The following is a 12,994-nucleotide window of genomic DNA, read 5'->3' on the forward strand; positions in this document are numbered from 1 at the left end:
TATACTAAGATTTTATATATTCCGTTGTATGAGGGTTTAGTCTCGCATTAGAAGGAGAAAAAGAAAATTAAAGTGTTCATAAAATTTTTTAGACTTTCACCTAATAATTTAAATTTTTGAGTTGAGTTGGATTCTAAGAATTATATTAAACTCTGTCTCACTTAGACTAGAACTCTCTTATCTCCCAATATATGATAGTCGCAAAGTGGTCTATACTCGGATGGAGCAAGGATCTTGATTTAGGACAAGGATGCGTTTGAGAGTAATAGATTAGACTCGAGAGGGAGCTGTTCACCGGTGTGTTTTCATGGAGATACTTGGGTCTTCTAAGTTTGTGTCAAGTTCTTGAGGGGTAAATAACATCAAATTAGGATCAGCACATCATATGGTAACACACACCAATGCATCTAATGGAAACTTACTACAAGTGGTGATTGAAGCTAAAAGAATGCATGGCCTTTTCATGTGATATAATTGGAATCCAGTAAGCACACGTAACATGTGTAATAGGGGGATGTTAAATTACATGCATGATCCTACTCATCATAGACTGAGTATTTTGCCATGTGGCATGGAAATTAACCTCTCCTCTAATCTCTTTAGATCCTTGCAACTGCACTTAATGTGATCTTTAATAGGCCTTGTAATCCACCCTATAAAAGTATATCAAAATCTACTACTAGATGCACAACAAAGAGAGAGACTGAGAAGAAGAAGAAGAAGAAGAAGAAGAAGAAGAAGAAGAAGAAGAAGAAGACATACGTAGAAATGCAGGTAAAGAGTAGTTAGTCTTTCTGATCAAGAAATCATGGTCTCCTTACGAGCAGCTCTGTCTCTAAAGGAGAAGTCATGCCTCAATCTCGAGGACATGACATCCCGGAAGAGAAAGAGAGATCTAGAAGAGGAAAAGAGTTATATCAATGTCGAAGGAGAGAATAAGTTGGTGAAAGCGGGTGAGGATTACCTTGACATCGAACTCCATCTTGATGCTCCCTTGCCGTTGGGGTGGCAGCGTTGCCTTGATATCAAAGTATGTTTCAAAATTTTTACCATCTTTTATTTTTATTTGCATAAGATAATATTACAAGCGTGTTTGAGATAGAGCAGTATTAATATTTTGACATTACAGTCGGGCCAAATACACTTATACAACACAAGAACAAACAAGAGAACCTCTAAGGACCCCAAGCGAACTCTTGAGCAGACAACTCTCCTCCCTAGCCTGGACCTTGATCTCAACCTCACATGCGAGCCAACAAATTCATGTCTCATCTTGAACAATTCCAAGGGCATGTCGCGTTTACCGTCATGGATGTTCGCCCCTGAAGATGATCGACAGAAGATGGTGGCGGCTGTGTGCATGAAGTGCCATATCTTCGTCATGATGTGCAAGGCAAATCTCTCATGCCCTAACTGCAAATTCATGCACCATAGCTAGCTAGTTTGCTCGACAGTATACTTAAAATTAATCAATCACTCAAGGGTGCTTTAGAAATTAAGTTTCAATTTGATAAATAATGTGGAACTACCTAAATAGGTTATAGTTTGATCCAACTGAGATATAAATATGTAGTAGAAATTAATGTGCTTATTTGAAAGCTTCATCAGTGTTTGTGATAGAATTTCCTTTTTCTTCTACTAATTAAGTGCTGTAATAGTCTGGTTTGTAAGGTTAGTAGTATGTGTAATAAGAATCATAAATGCACCACTTGGTCTCTATGATGTGAAGTGTTTCAATACAGAATTTAATTATTTAAAGTAGATTCAGCCAATTCAGGTGGGTTCTTTTTTACGTTATTAATGAATTAGAGATCTTTTATTAGGTTCGGTAGGGCAATCCATTTAATGCTAATTAATCACTTTGGATTGTATCAATATTTCGAATCTTAAAATATCTATAGCTCGTGTGGTGGTAATAAATACATAATTTATGCGTGAAAAACAAAATAAAAAAACTCCAATAAAATCTTAGGAAATTTTATCAAAAGCACTGTATTTTTCTTTTTTTTTTTTTTCCTTTTTTAAGAAAAGTAGAGCTTGTATTAGTTTAAGCAAGATTTGCCCCCCTCCCCGCCCCCGTTAACTAGGAGTAGGGTTCTACAACCAACTAGTTATATAACTCTAGGAATATCTCCTTTCTTATAGGCCTATTGCCTCTATCGAATCTGACTCAATGGTCAGTTGTTGTGCTCCTTCCATCACTACAGAGCCCTCAGTTCCGAGAACAACGCTGATTCACTAGGACAAAGCTCCCACATTACTAGCTTCACCGACCCATCCTCCTTCGATGGTATCCACTTCTTTTATCTCTTTGGTCTTTATCTTAGAAGCATTCGATGCTTGGCTATACTCTAAGGTTTGCCACCACGTTTGGATTCCATCTAAAGCACTGTAGTGTTTAATTTTTGATATATATTCCAAAAATCTTAATATGGGATCATCTACAGTTGAGATGTAGGAATTTACTACAACTTATGCTGTGGATTCCATCTATAAGAACAAACTACTTTAAGCCGATTGCCGTCGTGAACGGAAGGGATGACCTTCTACCGCCGGTTACCCTCCCCTCATCTCCTTCTTTCCTCTTTCTTCTACCACAAAGACTCAGCTAAACCCCTCTCTCTCCTCGTTGCCTTCTCCTCCTCCTCCTCTTCCCAAGATTCCACCATTCCAACTCTAAACCCCGCTTCTACCCCTCTTCTCCAAAACCCACTTCCAGATTTCTCCGGACCAACTAGTGTTGATGGGAATTCTCCGTACGGCGTAATCTTTAAAGTGTGTAGTTTAATCTCACAAGCCTACGAGGATGGAGACGAAAGGCTTCGCTCTGTTCAAATTGATGTGAGCAGGGAAGAGGCGGTTGCAATCGTTGATCTCCTCGTGGAGAAAGAAGGGTCAATGGTGGCACTAAGCTTCTTCCATTGGGCCATTGCCCATCCGGAGTTTAGGCATTTCATGAGGTTTTATGTCACAGCAGCGTGCTCCTTGGTTGGTAGAGGTAATTTGGAGAAGGCCCAAGTGGTCATGAGGTGTATGGTTAAGAGTTTCTCCGAGGTTGGAAGGCTCAAGGAAGCTGTCGACATGGTTTTTGAGATGAGAAACCATGGCTTGCCTGTTTGCATCCAAATCATGAATTGGGTTCTTCGAATGGCAGTGGAATTGGGAAATACAGGATATGCCGAGCAGCTGTTTGATGAAATGCCCGTTAATGGGGTTTCTCCTGATTCTTGCAGTTTTAAGACTATGATTTGTTCTTATTCTAGAGAAGGGCGCATAGTAGACGTGGAAAGGTTGTTGGGAGTAATGGAAGATAGAGGATTTTGCATTGATAACGTAACTTGTACTCTGATCGTAGATGCGTTTTGCAAGAGGGGATATGTTAACAGAATGTTGGGTGTCTTCCAAAAGATATGCAATATGGGTTTGTCACCCAATGTGATCAACTACACTGCTCTGATTGATGGGTTATGCAAAAGGGGTAGTGTGAAGCAAGCGTTTCAGGTGTTGGAGGAGATGGTTGGAAGGGGGATGAAACCGAATGTTTATACCCACACGGCGTTGATCAGTGGGCTGTGCAAGATTGGTTGGACTGAACGGGCATTTAGGCTTTTTCTGAAGCTCGTGAGAAGCAACTCATATAAGCCAAATGTTCACACTTACACTGCTATGATAGGAGGGTATTGTAAGGAGAGTAAACTTTCTAGAGCTGAGATGTTGTTGACGAGAATGCTTGAACAGGGGTTAGTACCGAATACTAACACATACACAACTCTGATTGATGGCCATTGTAAAGAGGGAAATCTGGATAGGGCTTTCGAACTAATGGATACCATGACAAGGGAAGGATTCCTCCCAAATATTTGCACATATAATGTAATTATTAATGGACTCTGCAAGAAAGGAAGGATTGATGAGGCTTACAAATTGCTTCGAATGGGATCTAGACAGGGGCTGCAACTAGATAAATTTACCTACACTATACTTATTACTGAGCATTGCAAAAGAGGGCAGACAACACTTGCTCTAGAATTGTTTGATCAGATGGTTCAGGATGGTTGCCCTCCTGACATTGAGACATACACCACCCTAATAGCTGCATCTTGCAGGCAGAAAAAAATGGAAGACAGTGAGAAGTTATTTGAGAAATGTCTCGAGTTGAAATTAGTGCCAACAAAACAAACATATACATCAATGATAGGGGGCTACTCTAGGGTCGGGAAGTCAAGCTCCGCTTTCAGGGTCTTTGAAAAAATGATTCAGCATGGATGTGTGGCTGATTCTGTAACTTATGGTGCTTTAATAAGTGGGTTCTGCAAAGAGTCCAGGCTAGAAGAGGCACGAGCATTATATGAGGGTATGTTGGATAAGGGTTTGATTCCTTGTGAAGTTACTCGCCTTACATTAGCATTTGAATACTGCAAGAGAGAAAAGATCAGCATTGCTATGTCTGTCTTGGAGAGGCTAGAGAGAAAACATCGCACTCGTACAGCCAACATACTAGTTAGAAAGCTCAGTTCTGAAGGAAAAGTAGACATTGCAAGTTTGTTCCTTAATAAATTGTTGGATGAAGGTTGCAGTGCTGATCGCATAACTTGTGTTGCATTCATCAGTGCATGCTATGCCAATAATAGATATTCCCTTGCTTCTGAACTATCTGAGAAAGTTTCAAAAGGAAAATTTGTCTCTCATGCTAAGGGAAGTACAGCCATTACTTGATGTGTTACTGATTCTCTCAGCAACTACTCAGGTGATAATCTCTGGTGCTCATGGGCTACCATTGTTGGACTACTTTCTTAATGGTCGACAAATGGGCCTTGTGGCAAATCTACAACTTTTTGTTAAACCGTGCAATTTTCTAATGCATATAAGACTCACTGGTCTATATAAGTTCTTCTGGTCGGGGATTGTTGAAGGCCTTTATGGCCTGATTGGATCTGTTTGACAGAGTCCTACAGAGGGATATTAATATGATCCTCTTTGAACAAGTGCTGTGAGGGGAGCGGTTGGTGCTCAACGGCAATAAGATTTTTGATGCTTAGGCCTTGGGTTTCAGTTGAATAAAACATTTAGATGCAGCCTCTCACCTAGAACAATACTCTTTGGTGGATAAATGTCATGAACTTCAGAAGCCTTTGGTTGGCCCTAATCTCTGAAGATTTAGACAGATTATTGGTCTAAAATTGCATTTTGGGTACAGATTGGTTGAATTGCTTGAGCTACTGCAAGTAAAGGTAAAGAGGGAGTTTTGCTTCAGCTTCCACATTGACCAGACATCTAAACAACTAGGTGGAAAGTCCTTTGTATAGATTAAACTTATTTCATTTGAGTGTTTAAGTTCTATAAGATTAGAACAGTTGAAGTGATATTTATATGCTGAGCAGATCTGGAAGTTTCAAGGCTCTTAAGATCTTATGTTCTAGCATGTAATGAATGATTAGTACTTGTATTATAAATGAGAAATCTATGTGTACTATGTATCATAAGTGAGGAATCTATCAGTCATTTCCTCCCAAAAGAATGCATGATAAGTTCTTGTATCATGTGCTTGTCTTTTCACTCAATTTGGCCTTTTGCCATAGAATTACCTTATTAAAAATAAAATAAAAGATATATTATTTAACTCCCATAGTTACGGTAGGCGTCGGCATTGATAAAACTATACTAAATATTCATGAAAAGAGATCTCGGAGGCAAATTCAAATCTTATATTTCTACCATAATATCTTCTTAATCTCGCGATATACGTGGTTACTATGAAAACAGAGGTACATACAATCGTCGATACCAGCGAAGAAGGTAGGGTGGAGGTGGAGGTGGAGGTGGAGGCGGAGGTGGGGTTGGTTATGAAATTAGCCGATAGGATATCATGATATTCATACACCAGACAAGAGTGCACTTCCAAAGAATTGCAACATATTCATGAAAGCAAGTGTTAATATGTCAAAACATTATTGAAAGGATAGCCTGACTGATCGTGCGCTAGGATTGAGCTGCAATCCATAAACCAGGAACAAATGAACAGGTAAGGAAAAAAGAAGAAGAAGAAGAAGCTGTCCACAACCATAGTATTGCTCATTATTTGCAGTTGCCTTTGCTCCTACTTCTTGTTGAAAATTGACTTGAAAATAAGAAAATTAACGGCATTTGAACGGCGTTCATTGCAACTTGCTGTCGTTCTAATTTTATGTGTCGGCGTTTGAATGACGTCCATCCGTTCGAATGAGATGGAGACACTGGAACAACGTACGAACTTTCGAATAATCGAGAGTTTAAAAGGGCATAGTGGTCGAAAGATGTTCAAACGTGTTATCAGAATTGCACGATCATTCAAACGCCGTCTACCTATTCAAATGGCCTATGGAACGAGTTACCATCTGTGCACGAGCATTCGAATGCTATCTATTCGTTCTAACAGCTCGCAATTTTTTTCTCCTCCATCTCATTCCTATAAATACCTAATTAGAGTTTTATGATAAAATAAGCCATCGAAAATATTGAGAGAGAAAACCACCATTGTACTCATAGCGATTCAAATAGTAAATTAGAGATTTGCACAACCCGTAAATGTAGACACATCACGTAACCACATAAAATCTTACATCTCTTTTTATTTGTGGTTAGATTAATCTCTAGGATTTTTCTACTATTGACATCATATTTGTGATTTTCTCTATCTAGATTGCATTTGTCCTTTACTATTCCATTGAGATTTGTTTGTTTGATTGAGAATTCACTTCCGCTGTTGTATTCCCATATGAAGTAAAAATATTCATTCCTAATTATTATTACCAAAATTATGAATTTATATTTATTATTATCAAAATGAATTTATTTTTAAGAATAACTATTCTTCAGTCTACTAGCATTCTAAATAAGAATGTAATAATTATGATATAAACTAAAAAATATTAAAAAAAAAATTCCTATTTATAAAATTAAGATAAATACTTTTTGATTTAAATATAAAGTGATGGATATTAAAAACTAAATTAGTAATTAAATTAATAGGTGGTAATGAAATATAATTTTAATAAATAATATTTATATTTGGATTAACACCGGCATCAACTACAAAGAAAGATATCCAGAAATTGATCTCATAAAGGTGCCGCTAGCTTTCTTTGGAAAACTGGAAACTGAGGTTTAGGGTTTATACATGGGAAACCTTACAAGCCAACTCTTCAAGCCAAAAGAAACGAACTTAAAAATAACAGCAATACTGAGATATTTCCAAAACCACTTGATCTTTGAGAATGGCAGCATAATAAGGATTTGACATGCACCCTCAAAGCATTATAACTTGTCCTGTAATAAACATCCAAAGGCAAAGATAACAGCTTCTTTTTCTAGGGAAGAAAGGCGATTGCGATTAAAATGGAAGCTCAAACGAGAACAACATATGTAGCACATCTTAGCTAAAGAAATATTTGCTAAAATGACAAGCTCTTGAGTTTCAAACTTGAAGGACAACAATTATAAGTTCTCTTCTGGTGGATACTATCATCATATGGACTCTATCACAGTTGCATTTTGTGGAAAATACTCTTAAACTCAAGGGCACATAGAGGCCTGATGCAAGGCCAACTGGATAAGTTATTTGTGGGGGCAATCAACCCTCATTTATCCATGATAGACTCATCATTGATCACTCGCATGCATACTGCACTGCTAAACTTGGAGCCAGAAGTGATCCAATTTTCTTACGTTATTTTATTGTAAACTAACAGCTCTAAGGAAACTTTATTTTGATTTCTTGAAAGAAAACTACGGGAAACTTTAGTATTAGAGGACCAACAAATTGATAAACATGTGTTGTTACAGCCAGGGATTCCTTACCTACAACAATGATGTCGGTGCCCTTGGAATGTTCATGACAAAGAAAGAATAAAAGTTAGTCATACGACAAATACTTCCAAAGAGGTAAATTTAACTTCTTTGTGTTCTGATTAGGTTAAAGAAATATAGATAGATCAATGCTATTTCACGTACAACAAAAGACGACATAGTGCGCAAAAATTAACAAATAAATCAACTACTTTCCATGTACTGCAAACTCTTGACATGCGAAAATGAAAAACCAGTGAACTCTACAAGAGTTGTATGCTTTCATCTAAAGAACATAATTAATTACAGCCTATTGAAATGGAAGAACTGAGATTCTAAATGATATTACCTCCTTCCTCTGAAGTCCACAATTGCAGATTGTCCTTAAGAAGCTGCATAATAAGCATGCTGTCTTTGTAGGACTCCTCGCTAAGGGAACTGATCTCGTTAATACACTCGTCAAATGCTTGTTTAGCTAACTGACATGCTCTGAAAAGAGAGAGACAAGCACAAACTGTATCGAATAAAACATGCAGGATGAGGTCGGACATATCTACTAGCAGATCAACCATTTTACCGCCGACTCATTTAAGGAACAATGCGTATTGTTACAACATCAATAGTATGGAAAACATGATTAACTGGATTAACAGCAATAATGTGCAAATCAATGCAGGAAAAGATAAAGTTATTTGGCAGTTTGAGAAGAATAGAATTTTTTACAATAAAATATCTTTATAGATTTTTAAATAATTGTGTGATTATTTCTAAAGAACTTGTTAAGATTTGGAAAATAAAAATTCCTTTAAAGACCAACGCATTCATGCGGCTTGTTCATAATAATAGGCTGTTGTTAACCAGGGATAATTTGATAAAAAAGATTGGTCGACACTGTACATTGTGTTTCTTTCGTGCAGAAGAAAACTATTGATCATTTATTTATAAGATGTAACTGTGTTTCTTTTGTGCAGAAGAAAATTATTGATCATTTGTTTATAAGATGTGACTATGCGAAGAATATAGTGAAAAAATAAAAAAAAGAGTGAAAAATAACCAGTAAAAAAGCAAACCAGAGACTAGTGTGAAAAAAAAAATGTGACTATGGCAAGTGGAAAGCATAAATGGTAGTTGATTTGATTGTCTTATTCTGGTATATATATGGCTAAAAAGGAATAATAAAATTTTCAATAATTGCACTAAAATTTGGGAGGTTCTATTATACAAAGTAATAACCATATTTTTGTGCTGGGCAGAGATTTAAGAGCTGAGGCAGTGAAGAGAGCTTGTCGGCAAATACACACACACAGACGAGGAGGCAGACCCTATATATTTGGCTTGATTACTTGGAGCTGCTGATGCTATTTGGAATTTCAAGTATTAGTTTCATAGTTGTATTTCTGATATGATTGAAACAGACTATTTGTTTTGTTTGGTTGCTTTGTTGTGCTCCAGGATGAGGAGCAATAGTTTGGTGTTGTTACTAGGTGGTTTTCATTTTGTTGTGGTTGTTTTATTGTGATGTATGGTTAGAGGTAGAACTCATAGTATTTGGTTGTTGAATTTTTGTTATTCTAAAGTATGGTGGAATTTCTAGGCTGTAACAGGTTTGACAGATTTTGTAGAGTAATATCATGGGATGCGAAGGTCACATGACGCCATATTTATGGAAGAACTCTAATGCAAGAAAAGTGGGTGAGAGGCAACAAATAATGCCATAGAATAATTCCAGCAAACCTCTCAGTTGAGTTCATTATTTCATAGTAGAAGACCGAGAAATTAAGGGCGAGGCCGAGTCTAATTGGATGGGTTGGTAGAAGATCATCCATAGCAGTTATTGTAGCAGCCTGCAGTATATTAAGTAGCTTTACGTTAGAGAAAGAAAGAAAAAAAGAAAGTAAAATATAGACATGATAAGCACACTTTACAATTTTCTTTTTCAAAGCAGACCTGATAATTTTTTAGCGACTGTTCTGCAGCTTCTTTTCTTTCATTCCCAGCTTTAAATTCAGCCAAATATCGGTAATAATCTCCTTTCCTACAATAAAAAGTAGAGAGGAGATTAAAAAAAACGCCTTAGAAAATGCAGTACAACCTCAGGAAAAAGAAAAACTTACTATTATTCTAGATTAAAGGAGAAAATAATATACGTTGTTCTTCAAGCCACCAACTAAACCAACCACCCACTACTCTTAAAGCTTAAGGCGATAAAGAAGTATTTATTTATTTGTATTCTAGCTAAGAGAGGTTGTAAATGGATCCCAGAGTCTTAGGCAAACGTACATCTTATAGAAGAAGACGAGGGATTCGCTGGAAGCCGACGAGGGGAGGAGATGGATGGCGATGACAGACAAGATGTCATTGCAGATGCTAGTGATCTCATCTTCTATTCTCTTCATGTACACCCTCACCCTCACCCTCACCCTCTTTGCATTTTGGTCACTCTCCTTCCCCTCTTCCTTGTGCTCAAGCGAAGAAGAGAGGATCCTCCAGGATGCCCTCCTTGCACCAATCACATTCTTATACCCAACCGACAGCACATTCCTCTCTTCTGCACTCAACTCTATGTCCATTTTAGCAATCTTCTTCATGGAATCCACCATTTCTGAGTTTTAAAACAAAAATATTAATAATTTTAACAAGAAGAAGAAGAAGAAGAAGAAGAAGAAGCAGCTCAAAAGATTTGAGTCGGAAACTCATCAAACCCGCATGACCCAACTAGATGAATCCACTTTAGAAGCTATACCAAAAACCAAACAGCTAGCTAGCTCACCGTCGTATCTCTCCGCCTGCTCCGCCAGCTTCGCCATGTACACGTGGCTCTCCCTCTCGTTCATCTCTCTCTCTTTCTGGGACTCTGTTTCCTTCTATGGAGATAGTTTCTCTCTCACCGGCACCCTTGGGTATCCCGTTTCTATTAATGGTTCTTCCTCCCGGGGCCAGAAGATTGTCTGCAGTCCGACTGCAGGAAATCCTTTCACATCCATCTATTTGATCCCAAATCACATGCATACAACATTCAGCGTAAAAACGAAATTCATAAAAATATCAAACTCCAATATATACGGAGTAATAGAACTCATGATTGAACTAACGTGACTCCCTATGTTTCTTTGGGTAGAAACTAATATCTTATATTTAGACTAATAAAGTTTAATTTTATGATATATATATGTACCACAGGAAGCTAGATTTAGATGGAAGAGCAAGATGTGAACCAGTGTGAATGAAAATTTTTCTTAAAAAGTTTATTTCGTTCTTTGGAACCGGTCGATTGCTGCCGAGTATGGTGATGCAGCAAATTCCTGCAGTAGGGACTGCAGGCAGACACTCTGATAGCTATGCAGAGGACTGTTGGACAAAAAAAAAAATGAACTCCTTTTATTGATATTTCTAGTTGGACGGCAGGGGGACGTAGCACGATTCGCGGACCTTGCGTGGGCCCAGACACAATGACACGTGGAACCCAATGAGTGGGTTCCGTGTGGGCAACCCAGTTTTGTCGGGGCTCGATGATGTCGTACTACTAGAGTACCAACGGCCAGGATTAGCGGGTGGCTGCAAGATCGGACGGCTGGGGTCGCGTAGGCAACAGCCGTCAGACGATCCCAGCCGGATATCGTGCGCGTAGTTGGAGGAATAAGGACCGTCGGATCCAAGGGAGATCACGTGGGCGGGAGCATCAAATAGCGCAACGTCGCATTCTATATTTTTCTCTGCCTTACGTGTTAAATTACGAGAAAGGGACTGCTGGTTCGAATCTATGGGTTTTAGAAGATATTTATAGTTTTCTTTTCTGATAATTATATTTAACCTTCCAATTACGACTAAACTATTTATTAAGAGATAATTCATAGACATAATTAACTTTGGTTGAAATTTCTTAATAATAAAGAAAAGGGGAAAATAAAAAAAGGGAAGGTAAGATATATCTTATACTTATAATGGATATAAGTACATTATTGATGCAAATTAGGATTGTTCATGTATACGTTGTTATATTAGGGGGGGAAAAGAAACTGATTTAATATTTGTTTGATCATGTCTTGTCGAACCAAAATCCAATAAGTGGAAAATCTCACCTAAAATCGAGGTGAGAGTTGATCAATAAGCTTTGTTAAAAATTCTAAATTATGTAAGAGCAAAACGTCTGTCACTTGTGCCATCCCCAAGTAAGTGAGAAAGAGACAAATTAGCACGGAAAGTCTACTCAATGTTGACCTTCAATATATTCTTTGCCACCCCTTTTTTTTTCCGAGGTATTAATGATTTTCCTCTTTAGGGTTATCTAAATTTTAGTTAATATACTAAATTGTCTGCTCTAAATTTTATCTTATATGTATTATTAAGCTATTTTTTAAAACTAAATATTATTAAGATATCGTTTTAAGCCGTAAGCCACCGTACTGCCAAATTATTAACTGAACTAAGCCGAATTATTAAGTTAAACCATCAAACTATTAAATAATTTTCTCGGCAATTGGTGTTTAGGGTTGGAGTCGACCATAATGAGGTATTTACTAACTTTACAGGAGTTGGTTCGTAAGTATGAATGAATTTTGAACTCAACTTTCAACTTTCAAAATTCTTTTTTTTTTTTAAAAAATATCATCTTCTAAGTAGGCTCTTTGATAAATAATTTAAGAATTCATCAATAATAATAGGTTGGACAATGAGGTTACTCATCTTCGATCATTACTAGAAGGAGTTTTATTTTTTCCAATCATTTAAAAGCTTGAAAGCTAGATATGACTAGATAAAGAGCTAATCATTCTTAAGTACAAAGACACTTAGACTCCCACCTAGTTTTAATTAATATATTAGGTCAACTAGTTTAGGCTTTAAGTTATATATGTCATTAAACTATTACTATGAACTAAATATCGCCAAGATATTACTCCAAAATCCAAACCATTACATTGACAAGCTACTCTTTCAAACCAACCAAACCGAACTATTGAACTAATCAACAAAACCACCAAAAAATAATTTTCACAATAATTATTTGGCATTAGAGTTGATTCTAGAATCTCCTTGATTGCTAGGACTACCGATTTTATAAGAGTTGGTTGGTATTAGAAGGATTTGAACAAGGTAGGACTCCAACTAGCGCCTAAATTCCTTAATAATTACCTACAATTTATAGCATTTGGGTGGTTGTAAATTTTATGTC

General features: G+C 37.1%; 3 protein-coding genes across 3 annotated transcripts; 2 read left to right on the plus strand and 1 right to left on the minus strand.

The window, feature by feature from the left end:
• Nucleotides 1-675: 675 nt before the first annotated feature.
• On the plus strand, nucleotides 676-1,720 carry LOC140774415 (uncharacterized). Its single transcript, XM_073117410.1, has 2 exons — nucleotides 676-1,030; nucleotides 1,130-1,720. Exons 1-2 carry the CDS (start codon nucleotides 809-811, stop codon nucleotides 1,436-1,438), a joined length of 531 nt encoding a protein of 176 aa, XP_072973511.1. The 5' UTR covers nucleotides 676-808; the 3' UTR covers nucleotides 1,439-1,720.
• Nucleotides 1,721-2,128: 408 nt separating this feature from the next.
• LOC140773133 (uncharacterized) lies at nucleotides 2,129-5,522 on the plus strand. Its single transcript, XM_073115523.1, has one exon. The coding sequence runs from the start codon at nucleotides 2,539-2,541 to the stop codon at nucleotides 4,714-4,716; it is 2,178 nt and encodes a 725-aa protein (XP_072971624.1). The 5' UTR covers nucleotides 2,129-2,538; the 3' UTR covers nucleotides 4,717-5,522.
• Nucleotides 5,523-7,116: 1,594 nt separating this feature from the next.
• On the minus strand, nucleotides 7,117-10,676 carry LOC140773135 (14-3-3 protein 7-like). Its single transcript, XM_073115526.1, has 6 exons — nucleotides 10,595-10,676; nucleotides 10,105-10,426; nucleotides 9,772-9,859; nucleotides 9,559-9,668; nucleotides 8,174-8,313; nucleotides 7,117-7,305 (listed from the first exon to the last, which is right to left on the minus strand). The coding sequence occupies exons 1-6, from the start codon at nucleotides 10,656-10,658 to the stop codon at nucleotides 7,286-7,288; spliced, it is 744 nt and encodes a 247-aa protein (XP_072971627.1). The 5' UTR covers nucleotides 10,659-10,676; the 3' UTR covers nucleotides 7,117-7,285.
• Between the last annotated feature and the right edge of the window lie 2,318 nt (nucleotides 10,677-12,994).

Source organism: Typha angustifolia, chromosome 13 (genome assembly GCF_048772165.1).
Source record: "Typha angustifolia cultivar Huaian chromosome 13, ASM4877216v1, whole genome shotgun sequence".
Taxonomy (NCBI): Eukaryota; Viridiplantae; Streptophyta; class Magnoliopsida; order Poales; family Typhaceae; genus Typha; species Typha angustifolia.

Excerpts from the sequence above, each read along its gene's own strand:
- LOC140774415 (XM_073117410.1), top strand. The coding sequence starts at position 809 with ATGGTCTCCTTACGAGCAGCTCTGTCTCTAAAGGAGAAGTCATGCCTC. Across the intron at positions 1,031-1,129 it reads AGCGTTGCCTTGATATCAAA|TCGGGCCAAATACACTTATA; the intron begins GTATGTTTCAAA and ends TTGACATTACAG.
- LOC140773133 (XM_073115523.1), top strand. The coding sequence starts at position 2,539 with ATGACCTTCTACCGCCGGTTACCCTCCCCTCATCTCCTTCTTTCCTCT.
- LOC140773135 (XM_073115526.1), bottom strand. The coding sequence starts at position 10,658 with ATGAACGAGAGGGAGAGCCACGTGTACATGGCGAAGCTGGCGGAGCAG. Across the intron at positions 10,427-10,594 it reads GCAGGCGGAGAGATACGACG|AAATGGTGGATTCCATGAAG; the intron begins GTGAGCTAGCTA and ends TTTAAAACTCAG. Across the intron at positions 9,860-10,104 it reads CTCGTCTTCTTCTATAAGAT|GAAAGGAGATTATTACCGAT; the intron begins GTACGTTTGCCT and ends TTTTTATTGTAG.